The sequence below is a fragment of the Ornithorhynchus anatinus genome, chromosome 7 (assembly GCF_004115215.2).
Source record: "Ornithorhynchus anatinus isolate Pmale09 chromosome 7, mOrnAna1.pri.v4, whole genome shotgun sequence".
Lineage (NCBI taxonomy): Eukaryota > Metazoa > Chordata > Mammalia > Monotremata > Ornithorhynchidae > Ornithorhynchus > Ornithorhynchus anatinus.
In genome coordinates this window covers 38766240-38793989 of record NC_041734.1, presented here as the reverse complement: position 1 = coordinate 38793989, position 27750 = coordinate 38766240, and the positions used below count along the sequence as shown (strand labels likewise).

At 43.2% G+C, this 27750-nt stretch overlaps 1 protein-coding gene across 7 annotated transcripts in view; it reads left to right on the top strand.

The window, feature by feature from the left end:
- Positions 1 to 27750, top strand: part of PCNT (pericentrin) — an 89821-nt gene that overhangs the window by 8514 nt on the left and 53557 nt on the right. For all 7 annotated transcript variants that reach the window (XM_029069559.1, XM_029069558.1, XM_029069557.1 and 4 more), the window contains 12 exons: positions 850 to 1024; positions 1746 to 1989; positions 2717 to 2804; positions 4598 to 4811; positions 5925 to 6148; positions 7254 to 7705; positions 9972 to 10545; positions 13031 to 13261; positions 22699 to 22850; positions 23292 to 23470; positions 24432 to 24709; positions 26540 to 26702. In XM_029069559.1, coding sequence (XP_028925392.1) covers positions 850 to 1024; positions 1746 to 1989; positions 2717 to 2804; positions 4598 to 4811; positions 5925 to 6148; positions 7254 to 7705; positions 9972 to 10545; positions 13031 to 13261; positions 22699 to 22850; positions 23292 to 23470; positions 24432 to 24709; positions 26540 to 26702 — 2974 coding nt within the window. The remainder of the gene's footprint in view (positions 1 to 849; positions 1025 to 1745; positions 1990 to 2716; positions 2805 to 4597; positions 4812 to 5924; positions 6149 to 7253; positions 7706 to 9971; positions 10546 to 13030; positions 13262 to 22698; positions 22851 to 23291; positions 23471 to 24431; positions 24710 to 26539; positions 26703 to 27750) is intronic.

Genomic DNA, 27750 nt, shown 5'->3' with positions numbered 1-27750 from the left:
TTCTTCCGCCCAACTCTTCTCCCCCAGTTTCCTTTCCATCTCACTCTTTCCACCTTTCCCCTCCTGCTTCCCCTTTCCTCTTCCATCCCATCTCCCCTTACATAATTTCCTTTATGCTCTGCCAATTCCCTTATCTGTAGTTTATTTTAATATGTATGTCTGCCCACCTAGACTGTAAGCTCCTTGTGGGTGGGGATTGGGTCTGTCAACTCTAGATTTTATTGCCCCTGTGCTCAGTACAGTGCTCTGCACGCCGTAAACACCTAATAAAAGCCATTTGAGTAATGGATCTTACTATCTGCACCTCTCCCATCTTCCTTCCCACCCTTTTCTTCTTTTTTCCCGTCCCTGTTTCTCTTTCTCCCTGTTTTTCTGTTTCCTCTTGCTTTGGTCCATTTCCCTCCTTGTTTGACCTTCACTGGAAGGCAACTAGGAAAAGAAGTTGAAATTTAAATTGATGCATCTCTTCATCCTTTAGAAACTCAGATAGAGAAGCAGCGTGGCCTAGTGGAAAGAGCCCGGGCTGGGGTCAGAGGTCACAGGTTCTAATCCCGGCTCCGCCGCTTGTCAGCTGTGCGGCTTTGGGCAAGTCACTTCACTTCTCTGGGCCTCAGTTACCTCATCTGTAAAATGGGGATGAAGACTGAGCCCCACGTGGGACCACCTGATCGCCTTGCATTCCCCCCGGTGCTTAGCACACTGCTTGGCACATAGTAAGCGCTTAACAAATACCATCATTATTATTATCGTAAAAGCTTTCAACTCAACGTAGCCTCCGCATGACCCATTTCACTGACTAATTGGAAAGTGGATTAGAAGGCGTGTTTTTTTTGGTTTTTTCCCTTTTAGGCCCTCAGAAGAGATTGGCAACTGGAGACAGACTTGCGCTTAAAAAACCTGCGAGAAGAACTGACCGAAGGGCATCAGGCTGAAATCGAAAACGTGCAAAAGGTTTTGAAAGCCGAATTTGCAGAGCAGCGGGCTGAGTTGGAGAAGTTTTCCCGTTGCAAAGATCAGGCCGAACGTAAGGATTTTCTTTTCCTAATGGCTTTATTTTCAAATGATGGCGATGAGGGGAGGGAGAAGAGGAGGGGGAGTAGTAGGAGAGGGCAAAAAGCAGCATTCATTCATTCATTCAGTAGTATTTATTGAGCGCTTACTATGTGCAGAGCACTGGACTAAGCGCTTGGAATGGACAATTCGGCAACAGATAGCGACGATCCCTGCCCATTGACGGGCTCACAGTCTAGTCGGGGGAGACCCGGCAGGATTGGTGAGGAGTGGAGAGCCTCGGTGATGGTGGTGGGAATTGTGATTATCCCACAATATGTGATTATTGTCTTACCTCTCACCTGAAAGGGCAGCATCCCTGGTGGAGTGATGGCGGAAGGGATTGGGGAGAGGTGGGAGAGTTTGGAGCCATGGAGGTTGAGGAGGGATCGGGAAGTATCTTCAGTATATTCAGTTATGGGAAACTAAACAGTGCAAACCAGATTATTCGATAGTATTTATCAAACGTTATGTGCTCAGGGTTAGGGTAGGGACAAAGAGACAATTCAGTCCTGTCCCCAAAGTGGCTCATAACCTAAATGGGAGAGCGGGATGCAGTGACCTTTTCAGTTCGATCTTTTTAGCAATGAAAGTTCAATTAAGGGAGTTTGTGCCTTAGGTTACCTTGAGATCTTATCAGTCATTTGGTGCTTGTTTTGTTTTTCTTCTTAACAAATGTATTTTTCTCTTGCTAGAGTGGAGAGAACAACTCTTACTGCGCACGTCCCATGTAGAAGAAATAAAGCATTTAAAGCAAGACTTCGAACTGCAGCTGCAACAAGTAAATGAAGAGCATGAAACTGAATTAGAACAGTTAAGACTTTATTTTGAACAGAAATTGAGAGATGCTGAAGGAAGTTACAGTGAAGACTTAAATTTGTTGCATCAAAGGTTGCAGGAAATGAAGGAAGACTCTTTAATGGAGTGTGCAGAAGTCAGGTAATGTGAAGGCATGGCCTCAAAGTGTTAACGTAGGCATGGGGAGTAAAAATTTCAGACTAAAACCTAATTTTGTAATAAAAAGAAATATAGGAGTATTTTTGATATTTTTCAAAGTGGGATCTTCCTGTACTTATTATATATATTAAGAAGCAGTGTGGCTCGGTGGAAAGAGCGCGGGCTGGGGACTCAGAGGTCGTGGGTTTGAATCCCAGCTCTGCCGCTTGTCAGCTATGTGACTTTGGGCAAGTCACTTAACTTCTCTGTGCCTCAGTTCCCTCAACTGTAAAATGGGGATGAAGGCTGTGAGCCCTACGTGGGACAACCTGATGACCTTATATCCTCCCCAGCGCTTAGAACAGTGCTTTGCACATAGTAAGCGCTTAGAGAAGCAGTGTGGCTCAGGGGAAAGAGCCCGGGCTTGGGAGTCAGAGGTCATGGGTTTGAATCCCGGCTCCGCCGCTTGTCAGCTGTGTGACTGTGCGCAAGTCACTTCACTTCTCTGTGCCTCAGTTACCTCATCTGTAAAATGGGGATTAACTGAGAGCCTCACGTGGGACAGCCTGATGACCCTGTATCTACCCCAGCGCTTAGAAGAGTGGTCTGAACATAGAAAGCGCTTAACAAATACCAACATTATTATTATTATTATATTTCATCTTAGGAAGGAAGGGTTAATCGTATATTTCTCTGTGTGTTTGGATTTTAAAATATTTTGCTCTCGTAGCTCATCTGTTGAATTTTTGGAAGAGACAGCTGAAAAAGAAAGAAAAGATCTCCATGAGCAGCTCATGCTACAATTAGAGCAAAATAAGGTGAGTTGATAATCAAGAAAATATTGTTCTTCCTGTTTAATTTGTAAATGGATAGAGAAGATGAGTAGAAAATGAGTGGAAACTCTTCCTAGAAAAGCTCTAATTTGCGTCATCACTTTTGAATTCTGTGGGATTTGTGAAGTAGTTTTATGCCTTTGCTTTCTCAAATACTTTACCTATTGGCAAATTTCAAGAGTTCCTCTCTCATGTTACATTCCACTAGGGATTTCCATAAAAATAGAGAGGGGCACAGGGCCTGGCACTTGCTCTCTAGCAACGGAGAAACAGTGAATATATTTTCAAATACCATTAATCTTTCTCATGAGTGCTTGCTTTTTATTAACCTAATTTTAAAATGATTTGGCTACCAAAATTCTCCCTAGAAAGTAGTGGTTTAAGACTCGGAAACAGCGTTTTAGTTGCAACGCTTTGAGTAATGATGTTCTTGAAGTTGAAATGAGGTAAGGAGTAACTTTTCCTACCAGGGAAAGTCCAAGATCTTTATAATAGTTGGACAATAGTAATGAGGTTTCTTGTGAGGCCCCACCTCTAAACTCAGACCCTAGGGAAGAGATGACCTTTTACCTGGGCTTTTAAGGATGCTAGGCTCAGAGTTTGATAAAGAGGAACAGTTAAGACAGATTTGGAAGGGGGAGAGGCATACAGTTACTCCTTCATAGCATTACTGAAGGCACATCTCCTTCAAGAGGCCTTCCCAGACTAAGCCCCACTTTTCCTCATCTCGCACTTTGCGTCACCCTGACTTGCTCCCTTTGCTCTTCCACCCACCCCCAACCCCACAGCATTTATGTATAGATCTGTAATTTTATTTTATTTGTATTGAAGTCTGGTTCCCCCCACTTAAACTGTGCACTCATTGTGGGCAGGCAGTGTCCCCGTTTATTGCTGTATTGCACTTTCCCAAGCACTTAGTACAGTCCTCTGCACACGGTAAGAGCTTAATAAATACAACTGAATGAATGAATACAGGCTTGAAGCAGTTAGACTGCTAACTTGAATGGGGGTCACAGGTGGGCAAATCGAGGGAGACGGGATGATGATAATAATAATAATGTTGGTATTTGTTAAGCGCTTACTATGTGCCAAGCACTGTTCTAAGCACTGGGGGAGATGCAGAGTAATCAGGTTGTCCCACGTAGGGCTCACAGTCTTCATCCTCATTTTACAGGTGGGGTAACTGAGGCACAGAGAAGTTAAGTGACTTGCCCAAAGTCACACAGCTGACAGGCGGCAGAGCCGGGATTGGGTCGACTGGGGCAGGATGTTGAAACTCAAGTTTCAGAGTTTGGTCTTGATCTAGAGTGGCTGGGACCCATTACTAAAGTTTGAGGCCTAGGGTATAGTGGAAGGAAGAAGATTCTGGTAGTTTCATTTTATTCGAATTACAGATTGAGTGGAAGCTGAGAGGCTTGCATTCCTTGAGATTTGATACATAAAGGGAAAGAGAAATGTTGCAGTGGGATTAAGTGAATGCTTTTGAGGTGGAGGGGGAGGTGTTTGTTCTTCAAATGCACAAGAAAAGTATTTGGGCAGGCGTGAAATCACAGCTGCAGTAAAGTCCTTTGTGGCCTAACTTCTTATCAGTCATTGATATTGAGCGTTTACTGTGGGCAGAGCACTGCACTAAGACCTTGGGAGAATAAACTACGTGATCCCTGCCCATAAAGAACTTAGGGTCTAAAGGGGACACTATGTGAAATATTTGAGACCATCCTCTAAACTTGGTGTAGCTACCTCTAGCTGAATGTTATTCTTCCGTCTTGTTCCTCAAGGAGGGGTTTATTAGTCTGCAACTGCAGTTAGAAGAAAAACACAAGCAGGAACTGGAATCTTTACGGTCTTCTCTTGCCCTTCAAAAAGAAGACCTTCTGGAAATGAAGCGGGCTCTCTCGGACAGGTACACCCTGGAGATTGAAGCACTGAAAAAGAAGCACTGCTTAGAACTTGAAAGGCTTCGAGCCAAGCTTTCGGAGGAACATATCAAAGGTAGTAATGATTTTTCTACGTACGTTGGAATCTGATACAGTGGCGTCTGAATTGCTAGAGCAACTTCTTTTTTTTTAATGGTATTTGTTACTTGTTAGGCGCTTGCTCTTTTTTGTATTCTTGAAAAGCTCAGTTTTATATATCCGTTAGGTATCGCTGGAAGGAAATTTCAGTAAGCAACTCTCTTTGATAGCGTTACACTTTTTTTTGCCTTTTTTCCTGATTGCATTTAAGTGTTTATTATGTCCCTCTAGACTATAAGTGCTTATGGCCAGGGATTATGTCTACTATATCTATTGTACTCTCCCCAAGCACTGAGTACGGTGTTCTGCACACAGTAAATGCTCAATGCCAGGTTGAGCACAGTCCAGTCGGGGTCTCACTTAGGACCCAGAATGTTAATCTGCATTTTACAGATGAGATAATTGAGGCCCAGTGAAGTGACTTGGCCCAGGTCACACAGCAGACAAGAGACAGAGTCACAGTTAGAACCCAGGTCTTGTGTCTCCCCGATAGAAGATTATATTACTGAATATAATCCCAAGACAACTGCAAAGTACAAAGTTAATATGATTTCCAAGAAAACCTTTGGAACTAGGAAAACAAAACAGACTTGTAAATAATATAAATATTACATTTAAAGACATAAAAGCTCATATAAAGTCTAGACTAGAAAAGGGAGTAGCGGGTAATGATCAGAGAAAGCTTCTGGAAAGTGAGAAGTCTTGATGATAATAAAGAATTGGCTCAGGAACTAGGTAGAGGTGGATTATTCCAGGGATAGGAGATACAAAAGTTGTGGAACAAAGGTAGGAGATGAGATTTTCCTGACTGAATTGAGGGTATAAACTGGCTAAAAATTGAGATTGCTAAACTCTACCGATATGTTTTGTATACACTTGAACTGAATTACTTAAGATAAAAATGGTTTAATATTTAATCATATAAAAATTCTTATTGGAGTGGGCTAGTAAAGGTAATAGACAGGTAATATTGGTGGATTGTGTCATGCCCGAAGAATGTTTGCTTACTAAAGGTTCGGATCTGTCTAATAAATTTGGTCGCACAAGGCTCCTCCGAGTGCTTTTAAACATTTTGTTTTTCTTCCTTTAGAAATTACCAAGATACATCTACAGTGTGTTCAAGACACTGCTGGTCACGTTAAAGAAGAGGGAGCAGAAAATGTGCTGGAAAATGACCACAGAGCTAAACTTTTACTTCTTCAGTCTGAGAAGCAGCATACTTCTGAACTAAAGGAAGAAATAGAACACTTTAAGAGGGAATTACAGGACATCATTGTTCAGCATGAAAGGCATCTAAAAGAGGAGTTAGAAAAAGTAAGATTGAAGGAGCTTTCTGACAGGATTGCGTACCGGTGATGCATCTCCTCCCTCCTTAGATGCAGATCTAGCGGTAGAGGGCCAGTCACCAGGCTTCAATCATAAACGTCTCCAACGTGTGTGAATTTCTCTTTCCACGTTTCTCTGATTGTCGTGCCCTTGGTCTGCCGTTTTTCAGTGCGGAGACAGGAGGTGTGGCGTGATTTGTCCAGTTATGAGACTGTTCTGGAGCCAGCAGATTGGAGGATGGAGTGGGGGTAGATGGAGAATAGAAGGGGACCCAGAACTGAGCTTTGAGGAACTCCCATAGTTAGAGGATGGGAGGCAGAGGAGGAGCCAATTAGGAGGGGAACGAGAATGAGTGTCCAGAGAGTTAGGAGGGGATCAGCGAAGCCGAGGTTGGATCAGGTCCGAGTCTCACTTAAGACCCAGAATGTTAATCTGCATTTTACAGATGAGGTAATTGAGGCCCAGTGAAGTGACTTGCCCTAAGTCACACAGCAGACAAGAGACCGAGTCACAATTAGAACCCAGGTCTTGTATCTCCCCGATAGAAGATTATAATGCTGAATATAATCCCAAAACAATTGCAAAGTACAAACTTATTTTGGTCTCCAAGAAAACCTTTGGAACTAGGAAAACAAAACAGACTTCTAAATAATATAAATATTACATTTAAAGACATAAAAGTTTTACCCCCTGCCCCTTCAGCCCCCACAAACCGTATGCCTGAACCGGTCCCGAAGTCCTTGCAACGGTCTCAGCTTGGGTCATCCGCTGGTGGAAAACACTCACAGCTTCTGCCTGACCTTGGCGTCGTCCGTACCTAGAGTTCGGCCACCCAGAGCCTCCCTGAATTCAAGTGTGCGGATCGGGGTTGCTTCTAGTTAGTGTATCTGGGGTTGCCTTTCTGGCCACTAGCGTACTTGATGTCCAGTCATTTACTTGGGTCCTAGTTGTTCAGTGCCTCTTGTTGGGGACCAAACTCTTAGAGGACTATTTGTAAAAGATTGCATCATTACATTCCCCTGACCTTTTAGAAATCTCTTCAGAACCTTTACTTTTCTCCTCTGAAATTTGTGATGTTTTATGCCATTTTTAGGTAAAGGGTGATTCCGTTGAAGACAACCAGAATAAAAGAAAGGAAGGCCAAGAAGATACTCCGCAAGAGGAAGAAGAGTGCAAGGAAAAAGAGGATCTGAGAAGTCAAACGGAAGAAAAATTATCCCTGATGCTCTTCAAACTAGAAAGAAAGGCTGAATTTGAGAAGCAGGCTATCAGGAAACAGTTTGAGCTGCGAGAAGCGGAAATGAAGCAGTTGCAAGACCAGCAGGCCACCCAAATCCTCGAACTGGAGAAGTCCTTGAAAGAGCAGCAGAATAGTTTGCGGCAGCTAGAAGATAACCTGGCTAAAGAAGAGGCTGTACAAAAATTCCAAGTTCAGTACGACCGAGAGCTGGAGGCTGCTAAAGCACTAATGGCTAAAGAGTTGGAGGATGCCAAGCTGAAGCTGCAAGAAGATAGTGCCTTAAAATTTCTGGCTACCCAGAAAAGGTTGGTAACTACTTCTTTAGAGATTGGTGCAAGCCCTGGTGAAGTCTGGTCTCCTGGGGCACCAACCACCGCCGGGTAATGGACAGGGTCCATCTGCCGGCACTCCTTCATGGGTAATTAAGATGTGGCGGTGGGAGGGGAATTTAGGGTGAACAATACCAAAGGGCTTTTTTTCCTGAGTGAACACAGGCCGGTGTTTTGCACCTGTATTGGAGTTATTTTCTTTTGCAGAGTTGTTTAATAGCAGTGGTAGTGTATGTCTTTGCCATTTGGTAGCATCTCTAGGCTTTAAATGGAAGGAAAGTCCTGGCCATATTGGCTCAGTTGGGTATAAGGCAACAACTGAATTAGCTCTCAGATCTTTGGATAGTCCTAACGGGTAAATCGGATGCCTCTTTAATCAATAACAAAAGGAAGACGCCCAACAGAGAAAGAACAACTTTTTATTATTCATCTGAAATAAGAGATAAAATAACCCATATTACTCCTGTCTGTCCTCTTGGATGTGAAAAACCTTTTTTTCAACTCCTCTTACCATCTTATTGAAGGATTAGTAACTAAATACTCTTGATGATTCGGGCCCATCTTTTTCTCATCTGCGCCCTTTCCCCATGGCAAGGATGTACGGGGGTGATACGACCGAGTCGGCCTTGTAGCAGGAATCGTGGCTTTGAGTAGGTTTCGATGTTTAACCCTCTTTAGTACCGTGGCTCACACCATGAAGGGTCGAGGCTTTTCTGGCTCTGGTGCATCACTGGGCGAGCTGTTCAGATGGTCTGTCCAAGACAAAAAAACCCCCCTACAACTTTCTTGGGAGAGCCATGCTGAAAAGCCGGAAACTTCCCCGCTAACCGCGTCACCAGAACAGTCAACCCAGTAGCACACCTGAGCTGAAACCACCAACCTTCTCTGCTAGAGTCGCTTTTCTGTTTTCAGACTTTTTGATTTTTCCGGCGCAGGAGGTTGACCTGGAAGATCAAGAGTTGACTGGATTTGCTGATCCTCGATAAACATAGTTTTAAAATATCTTTTTTTTTCTGAGATGAGCTCTCACTTTTAATGGCAGGAACAGGCTCCTGATGTCGTGACCTCTCTGATACCGTGGTCAAGGAAAATGTTTCTCGGCACCATTAATCCACCAGTAGTGTTTATTGCTTACTCTGTGAAGAGCACGGTACTAAGAGAGAGTGTGCTCTGCTAGATTGTAAGCTCCTTGAGGCAGGGATCGTGTCGGCGTAGTGCCTCGTACTGTCCCAAGCGCTCAGGACAGTGCTGTGCATACAGGAGGGGCCCAGTAAATAAATGGAATAAGCACTTGGGATGGTACCCAAGATTCCTGTCCTCAAGGAGCTTACAATCTATCAGGGTAGACGGACACTACAGTTACAGTCAGGGGGAAGCAATAGAGTTTAATGGTATTAACGTAAAAACTTGGGGGCAGGAGAAAAGGTTACCGAGGTGGGCAGGTGACGGGAAGTGCTGAAGTCGCAGTTCTGGGGAATAGTCATAGGGTAGGAGGCAAAATTAATGAAGGCAGACCTTTGCAGGTGGTGTAATTTCGGAAAGGCCATGGTGATGGTAACAGTAATAATAATTAGGGTACTTGTCAAGTGCTTACTATGTGCCAAGCACTGGGATGGTACAAGTTAATCAGATCGGACACAGCTCCTCTCCCCCGTGGGGCTCACATTCTTTATCCCCATTTTCCCAGATGAGGTAACTGAGGCCCAGAGAAGTCAAGGGACTCTCCCAAGGTCACGCAGCAGACACGTAGCGGAGTCGGGATTGGAACCCAGGTCCTTCCGACTCCCGGTCCCGTGCTCTATCCACCAAGCCACGCCGAAGGGGAAGGAGCTGCAGGCAGAAGAGAGGGCACAGGAGCAAGTCGTGGTGAGAGAGATGAGCACAAGACAGGATGACTAGGTTGATTTGTGAGGAGCAAAGCGTGGGAGCGGAGCAAGGTAATAGTGGAGAGAGAGTTGACCGCCTAAGAGCCACTGATAAGGAGAGTCTTCTCGGTGAGGAGAGGAATCGCCGACCGTCGGAGGTTTTGGAGGCATGAGGAGATGTGTGCAGAATGATGTTTTAGAAGAGCGACTTGGGCAACGCTGTGAAGTGAGGATTGGAGAGGAGGCTAACGGAATAGTCATCGTAATTCGAATGCAGTAACAGTGCGCTGATTTCATAAGAAATCTAGTGCGTGCTTTCTTTGGTGTTTCTCTGACGGCACATTTATTTTTGGTGAATGTCCTTGAATAACCTTTAGGTTTTTGGAAGAAGGCAAGGAAATGTCTAACCAGTTCTCAGCAGAACAAGAGGCCGTCATCCAGGAGCTCGAGGGGAAACACGCCACCGAACTCCAACTACAGAATCGTCAGCTCCAGGAGAAGCAAAAGCAAGATACTTTGGCCCTGGTGGCCGAGCTACGGGTAAAGCACCAGTCTGAGATGGATGTACTTCAAGATACGCTGCGGAGAGAACACCGGGTACATATAGAAGCTCAGTTAACTGAGTCGCAGGTAAAGCATGCTGCAGAAATCAAGGAGCTGGAGGACAGACACTTGGCCAATCTTGATTCTTTGGAGTCATCCTACCTGTCTGAAATCCAGACCATGCAGAATGAACACCGACAGGCTCTAGAAAGGCTGCGGATGGGTCTGGAGGAACAATTGCAAGAGAAGGACTCCGTAGAGAAGCTCTTCGCTGAGGAGATGGAGAAGCTAAAACTCAAGCAAATCGAAGAGCTTCAACTCGCCCGAGACGATCTAAAAGTCGAATTGGCCAGTAGTCACAGTGAAAAACTGAAAGCCATGGCTGCCGAGCTGGAAGACGTTCATAAGGTAGGCCCAAGGGTAAATATGCCCTCTGATTTTCAACGTCACTTTTCTCGTGCGTAGCTCGTAATTTGGTTTAGTTTAAACGATTCAAAGATTTAAACAAAACGTTTAACAGTTCCAGGCTGTCTTGTCCGAGTCCCCCAGATACTGATTAATTGGAAAACTTTATTGATTAGGTAGTCGTTTTGAGCTTCTTGTAGTTTCCCAGTTCAGGAGAACGCAAACAAAATTTGGGAAAGGGAAATTGGAGTTATAGCTTCCCCTGGCCTGTACAGTTTTATTGGAACAAAGGAAGGTCTAGACGAAGATCATGAAGCAAGCATCTTGTTTATAAACCATTCTTCAGTTGAAAACATTTTTGCCGTGCCTTTGCTTCGGGATAAATAAGATAATTGGTATTTGGTACCACCAGCTAAAGCCAGTGCTAAAGAAGCACTAGTCCACTTTTAAGCCCACTCTAGGAACCATCTTGTGATCCTGTCACCCTGGATAACTTGTGGGCAGGGAATGTGTCGGTTGTATTGTACTCCCCCAAGCACTTATTACAGTGCTCTGCACACAGTGAGTGCCCAATAAGTATGATTGAATGAATGAATAAGAGCCTCACAGTACAAGTAAGGAACGGGTGCTGTTATGTGAAGCCCAGGACTATTTAGGGTTCACGTCCAAGATGGCAAGCAAGGGTCAATGAACTTTTTTTTAGCAACACTACTGTACCTTCACCGATTTTATAAACCATTGTGAAGTGTGGCATTTTGTTAGGGTGAATTGGTTGGGGGTTTGACTTCTTTCTAAAGTCTGTGAAGACTAAATATTTAACTGCCCGATTAGACTGTAAGCCCATTAATGGGCAGCGACTGTCTGTCTCTGTTGCCCATTTGTACATTCCAAGTGCTTAGTACAGTGCTCTGCACATAGTAAGCGCTCAATAAATACTATTGAATAAAGTGTGGACATGATCATTTCCTTATCTTGAATGTTGCCAGGCACCAAATAATGGTGATATAATAATTTAGCTTTAGAAAGTAAGTTTGTGGCAAGAGAAAGTTTGGGCGTTTTTTTTTGTGGTTCGTTTTAAATGATAATTCGGATATGGAACTTAAGCTAGATATATGGATTCTGATGTTTTATTATAAAGCGGTTATCTGTTGTACTGCTGTTGTAAAATTCACCAAAAATTGGTCTCCTATATTTTTCTGAAATAATCGATTTATTTTTTTCACATCAATGGTGCAAGTTGTGAATCTTGACGCGATCTTGCTAGTATCAAGCAGAAAGAGGGGAATGAATCCTCTTCCTTCACTTCTAGTGCTGTTCCCGAAGTCAATCAGTGGTATTTATTGAGTGCTTGGGAGAGTACAGTGAAACACTTGGTAGACGTATTCCCTGCCTGCAAGCATCTTACGATCTAGAAGGGGGAGATAGACATTAATATAAATAAATGACGGATCGGTATGTAAGTGCTGTGGGGCTGAGGATGAGGTCAGTATCAAGTGCTTCAAGGGTACGCCTGTCAGTGAAAAACTCAGCTTCAGTAATATTGGGGATTCTAGAAGTAAACTAGGTATTTTTTGTTAATTACCAAATGAATTATTATCCTGGAGTCTTTTAGAATTGGTAATGTGAATATTAGCACTGGTTGAAACGATTGGGTAATTATCTTTTGGGTTCACCTTCAAAGTGTAGAAAACCATGGGAAAAATATTTTGGAAATATGTTTAGGAAATAAAAAAAGAATTGCAGGTAACTAGTTTCCTTTGGTATTAGAGAGCTCGTTGTTGTTAATGGCACTTAATTTTTATTGTGCTGATTTCCTGAAGCAGAATGAGGGCTTGTTGCTAGGATATAATGTCCCAACAGATGCTTTTTTTTAATTCTTCAATCTTGATGACCGCAGACTCAAGGGTTAGCATGTCATCTTTTTTTCTTTGTCTAAATTTAATAATTTACCAGATTAAGATGTGATACCCAAAAACATTGTATTTGAATCTGGGACTTTTCAATATTTTCTCCTTAGTGAATTATAGGCTCAGAGGTGTGGCATTTCTAATTTTGAAAAGGAAAGGCAGTAAGTTGCTATAATTTAAAATACTGTTTCAGTGACCAAGCCGATTTCAAGCTGGTTGGAAATTGATTTCTTTGGTTATGTATTAAACTTATTTATTCAATTTAAGAGAATGCAGTAAAGATATAAAGAAGTATTGGATATGAATAGGGTAATCTTAAATTTAAAAATGGTAATTTTGTGTTACAAGGGAAAGTTTAAAAAAATCCTGAATGTGGGTTAAAAATTTTTTTTACTTTTTTTTTTTAAGAGAATGTGGAAACTTAGAGGGGGGAAAAATCTGTTTGAAAGTCATTGGCATGTTGTTTTTCTAGAAGTTCATAATTTCTTTGGTCACATTATTAAAAGATTCTTCAGCATTACAGCGGGCCAAACTTTGGTTGTAAGACTGAGTGATTCTTTTTCACATGACTACTTTTATAGGAGAATTTAAATGTTGCTCTTCAAAATCAACGGTGTTTGCTAGAGGAAGAAAATCATAAGGCTTTGGACAAGTTACGAGAAGAAGTGCTGAACATGGAGGAACAGCATCAGAAAGCCCTACAGGAGCTTCAGAATATTCATGTCACAGAAACTGAGAAGCAAAAAGAAGAATATTTAGAACAGCTGCAGGAACTCAGCAAGCTGAGAGAGCAGCAAGGACATGATCAGAAGGTAAACATTTCAGAAATAGTTGTCATCTTGTTTGAAGCAGTGAAACTCCCCCACACCCTCTTTCAGATAGATAGAATCATGGCATAGTTGTCCAAAAAGGTTTTTTTATGTTTTGGGTCAAAGCACACAAATAATCGCTGTTTCTATTTATGAGATTAGAGTGAGGAACTATTTCCAAGGAATTGAAACCTGTCTTTCTCATTTTTAGCATTCCTTTTTCTCAAAGGTCCGTGGGCTGGCAATTGGTTTGTAATTTCTTGTACAACCGTTTTGAGCTTGTGAATTTTAACTGTAAGTATTGTGTTCCCTTAGCATTATTTTTGTAGTTTAACACCCTCATCTTGAAGGTACATAGCCAAGTATGTTTCCGCCACTTGTCTGCTCTGTGACCTTGGGCCATTTAACCTCTCTGTGCCTCAGTTACCTCATCTGTAAAATGAAGATTGAGACTGTGAACCCCACGTGGGACAACCTGATTACTTTGTATATACCCCAGCGCTTAGAACAGTGCTTGGCACATAGTAAGCGCGTAACAAAAACCGTTATTATTATTATTAAGTTAGATCACAGTGAGCAATGGGGTAGGAGGAAGGGGTGGTATGAACATTAGAGCACAAGCCTGGGAGTCAGAAGGACCTGGGTTTTAATCTCGGCTCTGCCTCTTGTTGGCTGTGTGACCTTGGGCAAGTGATTTACCTGCTCTGGGCCTCAAAATGGGGATTAAGACTGTGAGCTCCATGTGGGACTAAGCTCTTGGGAGAATACGGTAGATATGATTTCTGCTTTCAGAGAGCCTACAGTCCAGTGGGGGAGGTGGACTTTGAAGTGCATTCCACTCGGAGAAAATGTCAGAGTATCGGTATACGTGTATAATTGCTGTGAAGGTGGAATGAGAATCAAAGTACTTAGAGGGTTCAACCCAAGTGCCTATGAAGAAGAAAGGGCAAAAAGGGAGGGGAAAAGAGTTTAGGCACGAGAGGCTTCTTGGAGGAGGTACGATTTTAGAAGGACTTTGAAGATGGGGGGAGTGGTAGTCTGTCGGATATGGCGGGGGAGGGAGTTCCAGGTCAGAGGAAGGAGGTGAGGAAGGGGTTGGCAGTGAGAGACAAGATCGGTGTTAAAGAGGCAAAGTTCGTGGGCTGCGTTTCATTGGGAGATTACCGATATCAGGTAGGAGGGGGAGAGCTGACTGAGTGCCTTCAAGCTGATGGCAAGGAGCTCTTGTTTGAGGTGAACATAGATGGGCAATAATTGGAGTTTTTTGCGTGTGTAGAATTTTCTTTAGAAAAAGAATTCAGGGGGCAGAGTGAAATATGAATCGGAACAGAGGGAGACTGAAGGCAAGGGAGCTGATACAGTAGTCGAGTCGGGATATGATAAGTGTGTGGATCAGCACCTTCAATCTGTCCTGAAATCCCATCAGTTCTACCCTCCACAGCATCTCTAGAATCCACCCTTTCCTCTCCATGATCACACTATCACATTGATCCAAGCATGTATTTCCCACCTTGAATACTTTTTTTTAAGGTATTCATTAAATGCTTACAATGTGCCAGACACTTTTTAAGCACTGGGGTAGATACAAGCTTGTCAGGTTGGACACAGTCCCTGTCCCCTGTGGGGCTCGCAGCCCAGTCCCCATTTTACAGATGAGGTAACTGAAGCACAGGGGAGTTAAGTGACTTGCCCAACGTCACACAGTGGCGGAGCCAGGATTAGAACCCAGATCCTTCTGCCTGCCAGGCCCGGGCTCTATCCACTAGGCAAGGCTACTTTTCACCAGCCTCCCCTCTGACCTCCCTCCCTCTCATCTCTCCCCTCTCCAGACCGTGGTTCTCTGCTGCCCAGATCATTTTTCTGAAAAGCCATTCAGTCCATATTCATTCATTCACTCGGGAGTATTTATTGAGCGCTTACTATGTGCAGAGCGTTGTACTAAGCGCTTGGAATGCTGGAAAGAGCACAGGCTTAGGAGTTAGAGGTCATGGGTTCGAACCCCGGCTCTGCCACTTGTCAGCTGTGTGACTTTGGGCAAGTCACTTAACTTCTCGGCGCCTCAGTTACCTCATCTGTAAAATGGGGATTAAGACTGTGAGCCCCATGTGGGACAACCTGATTCCCCTGTGTCTACCCCAGCGCTTAGAACAGTGCTCTGCACATCGTAAGCGCTTAAATACCAACATTATTATTATTATTACAAATCGGCAACAGAGACAGTCCCTGCCCATTGACGGGCTTACAGTCTAATCGGGGGAGGGAACTGAGGCCCAGAGAAGTGAAGTGACTTGCCCACAGTCTCACAGCTGACAAGTGGCAGAGCAGGGATTCAAACCCATGACCTCTGACTCCTAAGCCTGTGCTCTTTCCACTGAGCCACGCTGCTTCTCTACTGTTTAGCACAGTGTTCTGCACATAGGAAGCACTCAACAGATATGATTGATTTGCCCAAGGTCACGCAGCAGGTAAGTGGCAGAGCCAGAATCGGTGTCCAGACTTCCAGCCCCAAACTTTCCACTAGGCCATGCTGCTTCTCTAACAGAATCAGACAACTGGCATCTGTGACCCAGATGTGGATTCCTGGGCCGGAATAGATGAGGAATAGCCGTTTTCCTTTTCTCCATCATCTGAAACACTGTACTAAGCGCTTGGAACGTACAGTTCGGCAACAGATAGAGACAAGCCCATATCTTCTCACTCCTCAAAAGCGTCCAGCGATTGCCCACCCATCTCTGCAGCACACAGAAACTCCTTACCGTCGGGTTGGAGGCAATCAGCTCTCTTCCTCCTACCTAACCTCACTGATCTACTACACCCCAGCCTGCACACTCCCTTCCTCTAATGGCAACCTACTGTCTGTACCTTGATCTCATCTCTCCCATCATCAACCCCTTGCCCACATTCTCCCTTGGGTTTGACACTCCCTTCTCCCTCATATCTGACTGTTCACTGTTCTCCTCACCTTCAAAATCCTCCTAAAAGTACATCTCTCTCAAGAAGCCATCCCAAACAAAATCCTTTTATGTCCCCTTTCTGCTCTCCTCTCTGCAGTGACTAAGCACTTGGCTGCGTACCCCTTAAGCGCTTTGATGCTCACCCCAGATCCACGGTGTTTACGCAGATATTCATATACTTTTACTGTTTCCCCATCCCTGATCCATTTAAATGCCTCTCTCCCCCTGTAGACCTTAAGGTCTTTGTGAGCAGAGATTGTGTCTGCCAATTCTGTTGTTGCGTGCTTTCCCAAGGGCTTACTGGAGTCCACACAGTAAGTGTTCAATAAATATTCATTTATTCAGTAGTATTTACTGAGCGCTTACCATGTGCAGAGCACTGTACTAAGTGCTTGGAAGGTACAATTCGGCAACAGATAGAGACAATCCCTGCACACTGACGGGCTTACAGTCTGATCGGGGGAGACAGACAAAAACAATAGCAATAAATAGAATCAAGATAAATAGAATCAGTGGCGATGACCCGCGGGGCTATCGTGGTTACCTATTTTTGAGGAAGGTGCGGTGCATTTAAAACATTTCCCAAAAGACACTTTATAGAGGTGAATAGCAGTAGAAGTGGTGAAAGCATTTATTAAGCATCCGTCTGGCAGCGTGCTCTATACTAGGTGCTAGGGAGGAACAGAATAGAGTGACATTCTCCATGTCCGCACGAAAGTTATACTGCAGTGGGGGACACTGAAAAAGTATTCACTAGTAGAGTAATCAAAGTAAATTTAGTATAAATACAAAAGCCCTAGAATTGACTGAATGATATGGCCCAGGGTGTTTGGGATTTAATCAGGAAGAACTTGTTGGAGGAAGGAGATTTTAGAAGGGCATTGAACATAGAGATGTAGTCTGTTGTGGGGAAGGAGGAGGTTCCAAGCCAGGGGAACTGTGAGCCCCAGATGGAGGCTTTTTTTAAATAACTAACTAAGGTCCTCCAGCTGCAGTTTAACAAGTTTTTGCCTTAATAATAATAATTGCAGCATTTAAGTGCTTACTATGTTCCAGGCACTGTACAACGCGCTGGGGTGGATACGAGCAAATCGAGTTGGACACAGCCCCGTCCCATGTGGGACTCGCATTTTACAGATGAGTAAACTAAGACACAGAAAAGTGACGTGACTTGCCCAAGGTCACACAGCAGACAAGTGGCGGAGCCGGGATTGGGAACCCGTGACCTTCCGACTCCCTGGCCCCTGCTCTTTCCACTAGGCCACGCTGCTTCTCTGACCTATGTCTACACACCCTTTGATATTACTTAGCCATATCTTTTTGTAGATATTCTCTGGCTACCGTTGCTCTGCTTTTGTTTCCTTGACCACGTTTCCCGGAAATACCTAGGAATTGCTTCCTCTAGTTATGCTGCCAGTGTTTGCAGTCAGTTCTAGCCCCCGTTGAACCAACAGATCACATCGTCCTTTGGCATATTCAAGGGATTGCCGCTGATGATATAAAAGTTATCTCGTGACCATCTACCTCCAGTCCTCTTGTTTTGTAGAGAATCGGTTTTTCATGGGCTCTTCTGTTTTTCACATTGGAGAGAAATGAGAGAAGAATACGCTCTCTTCAGTCTTTCCGAAAGGCATTAGAGACACTGCCTGAAATAGCAGGGCACATGGTGTACTTTTTAAGTTGCCACGATCGGAGCCATGAATAGCTTCCTTCAGTGTCAGAAGTGAAGTGTATCTTTCACAGAGGATTAGTTTGATCTTCGTGTTGTGAGGCAGTAAGGTTACTCTGCTCTCCTCCTTTGTGGGTCTCCTGAGTTTAAAAAGCATTTGATGTGGAAGTAGCTCCTACGTGGGTTTATTGGAAGCATTTTTAAGGACACATTTTGCAGTAAGTTCTTTTCCACAGCTTTCAAATTGTACTTGTTGCTGAAGATGTTTGTTAATGTCAATAAGTGTATTTTTCTTTTCTACTTGGCCTGTTTAGTGTAGGTTGGGGTTTTGAAGTGGTCCAGAACTTTTTGTGTTAAGGCTAATGACTATAAAGCAGATTTTTTTTTTTCCAGTAATGATCAGCTGCTGTTGTCAGGGTCCAAAACTTTTACCCTGGAATGTTACAGTAGGATTCAGTGTTCTTTTTCCCCTTACCGATTCCCTTAACTTGCTTTCCCTTTTTTCCATTTTCTCTTTGTTGTATAAGTGTTATTATGCTTAGGAAATGTGTTGGGTGGAAAAAAGCGCTGTAGAAATCTAGAAGTGATACTCCATTGAGGTTCTCCATTATGGTCACTGGCCATACATATCTAGCCACTGCAGCTTCACATGATACATGGGTGGATAAGGCGGAAAAGACATGTGAACAATAATTTGTTCGGCATTAGGCATACCTAAAGAGCAGTTTTTGCATTGCTATTGACTTGTTAACTATGCAACCTAGTATTAATAGTATTTATTAAGTGCTCCCAGAATAAGGTACTAAGTGCTGGGAGAGAATACACAGGTGGGAAGTAGACATAATCCCTGTCTTTTAGGGATTTTTTTTCTTCCTGAAGTATGTTTTTATAGGCCCTCCCAGGGCTTAGTACAGTGCCTGGCACAGAGTAAGCGCTTAACTAATACCGTAATTATTATTATTCCTGATTGTTGCACGGCAGTTGGATTTTGCAGCTGGTATTTTTTCCAGTAATAATAATTGTGTTTATAAAATTTCACGGTGTCATTACGTGCCAAAGTGATCTACTAGGTACAGGGAAATCAGATTGGATACAATCCCTGTCCCACATGGAACTCAGATTTTACAACATATGTCCCCATTTTACATATGAAAAAACTGAGACGAGTTAAGGGACTGGTCCAAGGCCACACAACATGAAAGTGGGGGAGTCGGGACTAGAACTCACTCCCTGCCCTGTTCTCTTGGGACTAGGCTGTGCCGCCTCAGTCAGATCACATTTATGGTGTGCTTACTTTGTGCAGAGCACCGTACTAAGCACTTGGGAGAATTCAGTATTACAGAGCTAGTTGAGACATTCACTGTCTATAGTGAGCTCATAGTCCAGAGTGAATTTTTTTAATGGTATTTGTTAAGCACTTACTATGTGCCAGGCACAGTAGTAAGTACTGGGGTAGAATAGGTTGCCTCCTAGCTATGCCATTTTGTTGTTGGCTTCATTAAACCTGAAGAATGACTTCTAGTGTTTTATTTTTGCTTATGGAGTCTCTCCATTGCTCCCCATAGGGCAGCTGCTTGGATTTCCTGTGGTTATATTAGCTCGCAAATTCACCTCGGTGCTTAGTACAGTGCCTGGAACATAGTAAGCACTTAAAAAATACCATAAGTATTATTATTATTATTACTAGGTATTGCTTTGTAATAGTGTTGGTATTTGTTAAGTGCTTACTATGTGCAGAGCACTGTTTGTAGCAGGTGGACCTACTGTATTGCAAAACCTCATTGCCTGTGATCCTGAGTTCCACATGATGCTGACCGTGGCTTATAAATGATGGCTCAAAAAGTCACACGTCCGTGGTAATCCCACTTGTCATGGCCGGACAGAAAGTAGGACTTAAAAATGCTAAACGCAACACTCTGCACGTAACGGGCATCTAGTACAGTCCACTGGTTGATTATGGTGACCTTTACTTCTAAAGGTGTCGGCGGGACCTCCGAGTAGAGAGGTCTTGAGAGCAGGAGGAAATGCGAAACGGCAGGGAGGGAGAAAGATCAGGGCTGGCGATGTACATTTAGGAATCATCCACATAGAGCTGGTAGTTGACTCGCAGACGTTAGTCATCCTCATCCGTAGCGTTGAATGCTTACTGTGTGCTGAGCACTGTGCTGACTGTAGGAAGAGTACAGTACAGACCTGTGGTCTTTCTGCTAGGCCATATTGTCTCCCTGCATAATAATAGTCCCTAAGCGGGCAAGTACAAGTCACAGTTCTCACGGAGATATAGCAGAGCTATTGTCTCCAACAGGAGTGTTTAATCCACCTAAAATTAAAGATTCCATTTTGCACAAAGCTTTTCAAACATATCAGCAATTGGCTACCGTATATGTAAGAAAGAGAAAGCCAGTGTGGACCACAAAGCGATGAGATCAGTCGGTTGTATTTATTGAGTACTTACTGTGTGCAGAGCACTGTACTAAGTGCTTGGGAAAGTAGAATAGAACAGTAACGGTGCCATTCCCTGCCCACAGCACTTACTGGGTGCAGAGCACTGCCCCAAGCATTTGGGAGAGTCTAGTATAACAGTGACGGACACATTCCTTGCCTACAACGAGCTTACAGTCTAATAAGCTGGTTTGGTATCATGTGATTTGCGTGTAAATCGTGATACCATCAGCTAGGTAAAGAGGGCTGAGACAGTAGCAGCAAACTCTAGTGCTGTGTGTTGCTCTGAGCCTCTCTCCTGCCACTCAGTTTGGAACAAGATGACAGCCCCTCTGCTAATGTCTGAACGGCCGGTGGAAAACAGGTCGTCCTGAGGATTCCTCACTGGAGCGCACAGCAAGAGTGATCCGGCATTATCTCCTAACAGCTGTCATTTCTAGATAATATTTCACCAATTGATAACGGTCTTTTGCTTACATCAAAGAAATAGCAAACGTTGAAATAGGTGAGTGGAATTAGTTGGGCACTTTGGTTCTCCCGTCAACAGCCTCCGTGTGATTCGAGTGCCGACTTGGGCGAAACCGTGGAACACCTTGGAAGGAAGTTGGAAAAGAAAAATAAGACATGGTCTTTGCCCTTAAGGTCTTTATAGTCTTACCGGGAAGACAAGCACGTGAGCATACGATTGGATGAAAGTACAAGCATCCAGAATAAGAAATTATAGTGTGCAAATATCAGAATTTATGCCCAGCTACATATAATTATGAAGAAGTGAATGACTTGACCAAGAAATGATTGGATTAATCTGGGAAGGCTTAATCCCAGAGGTGAGTTTTCAAAGAGCTTTGAAGGAGAGAAGCAGCGTTGCCTAGTGGACAGAACACGGGCCTGGGACCCAGAAGGTCGTGAGTTCGTGAGTTCCGGCTCCACCACTTGTCTGCTTTGTGACCTCGGGCGGGTCACTTAACTTCTCTCGACCTCAGTTACCTCATCTGTAAAATGAGGATTAGAACGCTCACCCATCATAACATCCCTCCCTACTGCTTTCACCCATGCACCGAGTCCATAATTCAACAGTGCTTATGTACATATCTTTACACTCAATTGCTTCCCCTCCCTGTAATTGAAAGTCGGTCTCCCCGACAAGAGGGCAGGGATTGTGTTTCTTTACCATATCGAACTCCCCCAAGGGTTTAGTAAAGTGCTGTGCAAACCGTAAGCATTCAGTAAGTACTATCTGATGATGATATTCAGTCGTATTTGAGTGCTTCCCGTTTGCAGAGCACTGTACTAAGAGTACGGTGAGCATCTACTGATTGTAAACACCTGGAAGAGTTCAACGGAAGCTAGACAAATGTTTCCTGCCCTTATGGAGCTCATTATCAAGTGATTTTGAAAATAGCCGGGGGAATCCAGGGGTGTAAGTAAAGCGGAATACTCCAGAAAGGGTATAAAAGAATAAGTGCCAGATTGCCCATTTTGGTTTGAATTGTTTCAAAGTCAGCGCTTCTCCGATTTTTCGGGGGGCAGTGATAATGAACTATGTTTTCGAGGAGAAGGGCAACCTCTTATTAACACGTGTGCTTAGGAGGGGGACTTAAACAACATTTCCCCTCTCTAAGACCACTCCGATGAGGATGGGAGTTGAGCCGACCCGTGCTTTTGTCGTTGCTGTTTTTCGGTTTGTTTATTCAATTCAGTCGTATTTATTGAGCTCTTACTATGCGCAGAGCACTGTGCTAAGTGCTTGGGAGAGTACAGTATAACAATAAGCAGACATATTCCCTGCCCACAGTGAGCTTATAGCCTGGAGGAGGGAGACAGACATTAATATAAATAAATGACAGGTGCAAAGTGTTATGGGGCTGGGTGGGGAATGGAGGGTCAATAAAGGGAGCAAGTCAGGGTGATGCAAAAGGGACTGGGAGAAGATGAAAAGAAGGCTTAGTCAGGGAAGGCTCTTGGAGGAGATCTTTCTTCAATAAGGCTTTGAAGCAAGTAGTCATTGGATTTGAGGAGGGAGGGCATTCCATGCTAGAGGCAGGATGTGGGCGAGGAGGCAGCTGCGAGATAGACGAGATGGAGGCACAGTGAGAAGGTTAGGTTTAGAGGAGCGACGTGTACGGGCTGGGTTGTAGTAGGAGAGTAACGAGGCGAGATAGGAGGGGGCAAGGTGATCGAGCCGGGGCACGGCCTCTGCCTCATTCCAGAACCCGTTGGCAGTGGCTCCCCTCCGTCTTTCCAATATGAATCGATTTTTGTTTCCTTCCCTAGGTGGATTTACATGTGATAGAAACTTGTAGGTTGAGGACTCAGCACGTGATATCAGTTATATATAGTCCTCTTAATTTATATAAGTATTTCTTTCTCAACAGTTGCACGACCAAATATTGTCCTTAAATGCAAAAATAGAGGAGACGACTTCTGAATTGGAAAAACTCCAGCAACGACGTAAAAGGGAAAACCAGGAAGGAGCTAACTTGATATCTATGTTGAGATCGGATATTGAACTGTCTCAGAATGAACGGTTGGTACCTCTGCCTTATGCAACAAATAATAACTATTACGTGTTTAAGCGCTTACTACGTGCCAGGCATTGTATTAAGCCCTGGGATGGAGGGAGACAAGCAAATTGGGTTGGACACAGTCCCTGTCCCACATGGGGCTCACAGTCTCAGTCCCCATTTCAAGTGGTCATAAATTGTTCTCGGATTATTTTTATTCATCCCGTCTCCCAGATGACTTTCTGATCTTATTTCTCTGTGTCCTTGGCAGAAAAGGGCCCTAAGTTTAGTTTTTAGCTGGATGAAGAGTGAAAGGAGAAAATGTAGACTCTCTAAGCTCTCTGCTTTTTAATGACAGTTCACAAAGGATTCTTAAAACCTTATAGAATCTACTAGAAAGTCAAATTGGCAAAACAGTTTTTATTCAGCAATATTCTTCAAAATACCCATTATTTACATTTCAGGAAAACACTACAGGAAACCAATCAGCGACTTTTGAATTTGTTCGGCGAAACAATCCAAGCTGTCATTGCCATGAAGAGCCATATCCATAAGAAAATCGGTCACTGCCTTGAGGGTATCGATTCTTTTGGGGAGGAAAACTATCCTTTGCTGGGAGAAGGAGAGTCATCCCAGGATTCATGTAAGTACAGATTGACTAATTAGTCAAAAGTTTGCCTAGGTGTTACCAATATTTAAGACAGAATTTGCAACTCTCTCCACAACCCTTAAGTTCTTCAATATCTGTAACCGTTGTTACGGAAGCTGGGTCCAGCCTGAACCAAATGGAAGGTAGATTCAAACAGGACCGGGGGTAGTCTTGCAACTGTCTTCTGGGCAGTTTTTTATTCGAGATGCTTTGAGGTTTGGAGGATGATTAACTGTTCCAGGAAATCATCTGCAACAACTTGTAGTGTGTGGAAATTGCCTCTTGCATTCTAGCAGCTCCACTCATTATAGTAGGCTCTGGGGTTGCCCTGAGTAGCTGTGCCCAGATTTTCCCTGACCAAACTCTATGGCAGAACTTCATTCGGACTGATTCAGACCTATAGAGAGCTCTGTTAGATAATCAGCAATCCTTTAAAACCACTCCCAGTGGCTGTTACTGGGCGAGATGTATCTTAGCCCCTCCAGGATCAAGGAAACATTTGGATTATTTATCCCAAACCCTAGAAATATGTAGACTTTTATCTCCATCTGTACTTTACCCTCATTTCCTGACTCTTCACACTTCAGCCCTAAAAAAGATCAGAGATTTGCACTCAAAGCATGTAAGTGGGCAGAATGAATGAAAAAACTTTCTGAACCTGTTGGCCTCTAAAATTACAATAATATCTCATTTTATATCAGCTATTTAAAAACCATAGCCAATGACACGATGGTTTTTTAAAATATAAATTGTCGTGGTTAATCCTAAGAAATAACCAGCTCTCGTCTCTTGTCCTTTCGGTCTTGAGAGATTTTCAGCTAGAAAGAAATAACTGGACTTCAAACTCATTGTTGTATTCCTTTATTTTACTGAGATTTATTGGCTTTGAAGCCCTCCGGTTCTGATATTGAATCCAATTAATGCACCTGTGTATTTATTCATTAATTTTTTTTAGGTCAGTTACTTGATGAAACATTACCTGGAAGTGATGTAGTGCCTGAATGTAAAGTGACAACTCCTGGAGGTCATGAAACTTTACCTGAATGTGGCAAGACATTACTTGAGCATGAGCAGATATCTTCTGTAGCTGAAATAAGTAGTCATTTATGTGAAAGTTTTTTTATGAACCCAGAAGGTACACTGGAGTGTGAACAACCAGTTAAAAAAATTTACCAGAGTCTTGGCGCTGCTGTGGATAATCTTCTGGAGATGATTTTGGATTCCACTAAACAAGTGAGGGTTTATTTCAACCGTTTATAGTCATACCTGTAAAAGATATTTTACAAAGGAAAGCTTGTTCAGTTGTATTTACTGAGCACTTACTGTGTGCCGAGCACTTTACTAAGTGCTTGGGAGAATGCATTATAACGATAAACAGATATATTCCCTATCCACAATATTTATCACCCAGTATTTATTTTAAGGAGTGATTACTGTTTGTTGCACTGACCTATTGTCATCTACCATTTACCATTCTCGTTTTAATGGTGAGCGTAATGGCTGGCAAAAATGGACAAAAGAGGAAGGTCTAGATGAAGATCATGAAGCAAGCATCTTGTTTATAAACCATTCTTCAATTGAAAACATTTTTGCCGTGCCTTTGCTTCGGGTTAAATAAGATAATTGGTATTTGGTACAACCAGCTAAAGCCAGTGCTAAAGAAGCACTAGTCATTCATTCATTCATTCAGTAGTATTTATTGAGCGCTTACTATGTGCAGAGCACTGTACTAAGCGCTTGGGATGAACAAGTCGGCAACAGATAGAGACAGTCCCTGCCGTTTGACGGGCTTACGGTCTAATCGGGGGGGGGGGGGGGGCCAACAGACAAGAACAATGGCAATAAATAGAGTCAAGGGGAAGAACATCTCGTAAAAACAATGGCAACTAAATAGAATCGAGGCGATGTACAATTCATTAACAAAATAAATAGGGTAACGAAAATATATACAGTTGAGCGGACAAGTACGGTGCCGAGGGGATGGGAAGGGAGAGGGGGAGGAGCAGAGGGAAAAGGGGAAAAAGAGGGTTTAGCTGCGGAGAGGTAAAGGGGGGATAGCAGAGGGAGTAGAGGGAGAAGAGGAGCTCAGTCTGGGAAGGCCTCTTGGAGGAGGTGAGTTTTAAGTAGGGTTTCGAAGAGGGAAAGAGAATCAGTTTGGCGTAGGTGAGGGAGGGCGTTCCGGGACTGCGGGAGGACGTGACCCAGGGGTCGACGGCGGGATAGGCGAGACCGAGGGACGGTGAGGAGGTGGGCGGCAGAGGAGCGGAGCGTGCGGGGTGGGCGGTAGAAAGAGAGAAGGGAGGAGAGGTAGGAAGGGGCAAGGTGATGGAGAGCCTTGAAGCCTAGAGTGAGGGCTACTAGTCCACTTTTAAACCCACTCTAGGAGCCATCATGTGATCCTGTCACCCTGGATAACTTCTTGTGGGCAGGGAATTTGTTGTTGTATTGTACTCTCCCAAGCACTTATTGCAGTGTTCTGCACACAGTGAGCGCTCAGTAAGTATGATTGAATGAATGAATAAGAGCCTTACAGTACAAATAAAGAACAGGTGCTGTTATGTGAAGCCCAGGACTATTTAGGGTTCACGTCCAAGATGGCAAGCAAGGGTCACTGAACCTTTTTTTAGCAACACTACTGTACCCTCACCGATTTTATAAACCATTGTGAAGTGTGGCATTTTGTTAGGGTGAATTGGTTGGGGGTTTGACTTCTTTCTAAAGTCTGTGAAGACTAAACGTTTAACTGCTCGATTAGACTCTAGGCCCATCAGTGGGCGGGGACTGTCTCTATCTGTTGCTGATTTGTACATTCCAAGTGCTTAGTACAGTGCTCTGCACATAGTAAGCGTTCAATAAATACTATTGAATAAACATTTGCATTTGGAATCTAGTACGATAGGTTCCTTAGTTGAATGAGCATACTTTTAATGACATTAACATTACAACCGTTTCTGGAGAAAGATCTGTAAGGTTTCATAGTTTTTATCTATTGAAGATGATCTTGAGCTATGCAAGAAGACCATGTGCTAGAGAATCCTGATTTGAATTGCGTGTTGTTAATAGCTGGAAGAAACACGTGAAATTCACTCTCAGTTTGAGAAAGAGTTCAATCGGAAAAATGAAGAGATTGCTCAGGTGGTAAAACAGCATAAGGAATTAGTGGAGTGCCTAAATGAAGAAAGTACAGCCAAAAACCAACTAACAGTGGAGCTTCATAAAGCCGAAGGTAAGTGAGGATAAAACCAGCAGGTTAAGAACTACTTTTACCATAGAAGTTGTGTTTTCCACACTGCTCACTCAGGCTGTTGTAGGAAGAGCATAGTCTCACAGAGTGTACATGACAAGGAAGCCAAATTTTTGTTCCCTCAGCATAGTCATGTGAGTCAAACTTGGTTGGGAGCAGTGAGTGCCTGAAATAAGTATCCAAGTACATAATATCCAAGGTCCTGATACAAGTGATAAATTACAATACAGGCAGTGATGATCGTGAGGATTTTATACATAATTGGTCAATCGATCAGTGGTATTTATTGAGAGCTTACTGTGTGCAGAGCACTGAACTAAGTGTTTGGGAGCGTACAGTACAACAGAGTTAGACATGTTCCCTGCCCTGAAGGATCCTACAGTCTAGAGAGGATTCTACAATCTAGAGATATCATAATATATGTTATATATTATCATATATGCGTATATATGATGCATAATATTACAAAAATATTGAATCTCAGAGGTGACCATAATGTAGTGTAAATAAAGAAAATATGTAGTTCCTCCATATTAGGAGGATTTTAAGAGAAGAATGGGACTTTTCACATAGTATTTGAAATTATTTTCAAATGGTTCAGTTCCTAGCTCCTATGTCAGAAACAAATAGTATCAGGGGTCATTAATACTTCATACCCTCCTTTCATTTTAAAAATAGAAAATTGTAACAAAGGCAAGAGAAACTGATATGACCCTGAATAAATAATTGAGTTTGAACCTAGAACTTGAATCTGTTTTGTAACTTGATAAACATTTCTCAATTTAATATTTATTCAATTCTTTTTAGTCTTGAAATGATGTCTTAGTAATAATAATACTTAGGGTGTTAAGCTCTTACCGCGCACACGATTGTGTGGGCCCACTAAACCATCTTGTTACTCACTCCAGCTCCACAGCACTAAGTAACATATTCTTTTACTCTTCTATTTTCCTCTGTGAATAATTTATTTTAAAGTCTGCTTCCTCCTGTACTCTTCAGTCTCCTTGTAGGCAGGGTTTGCATCTGCCAA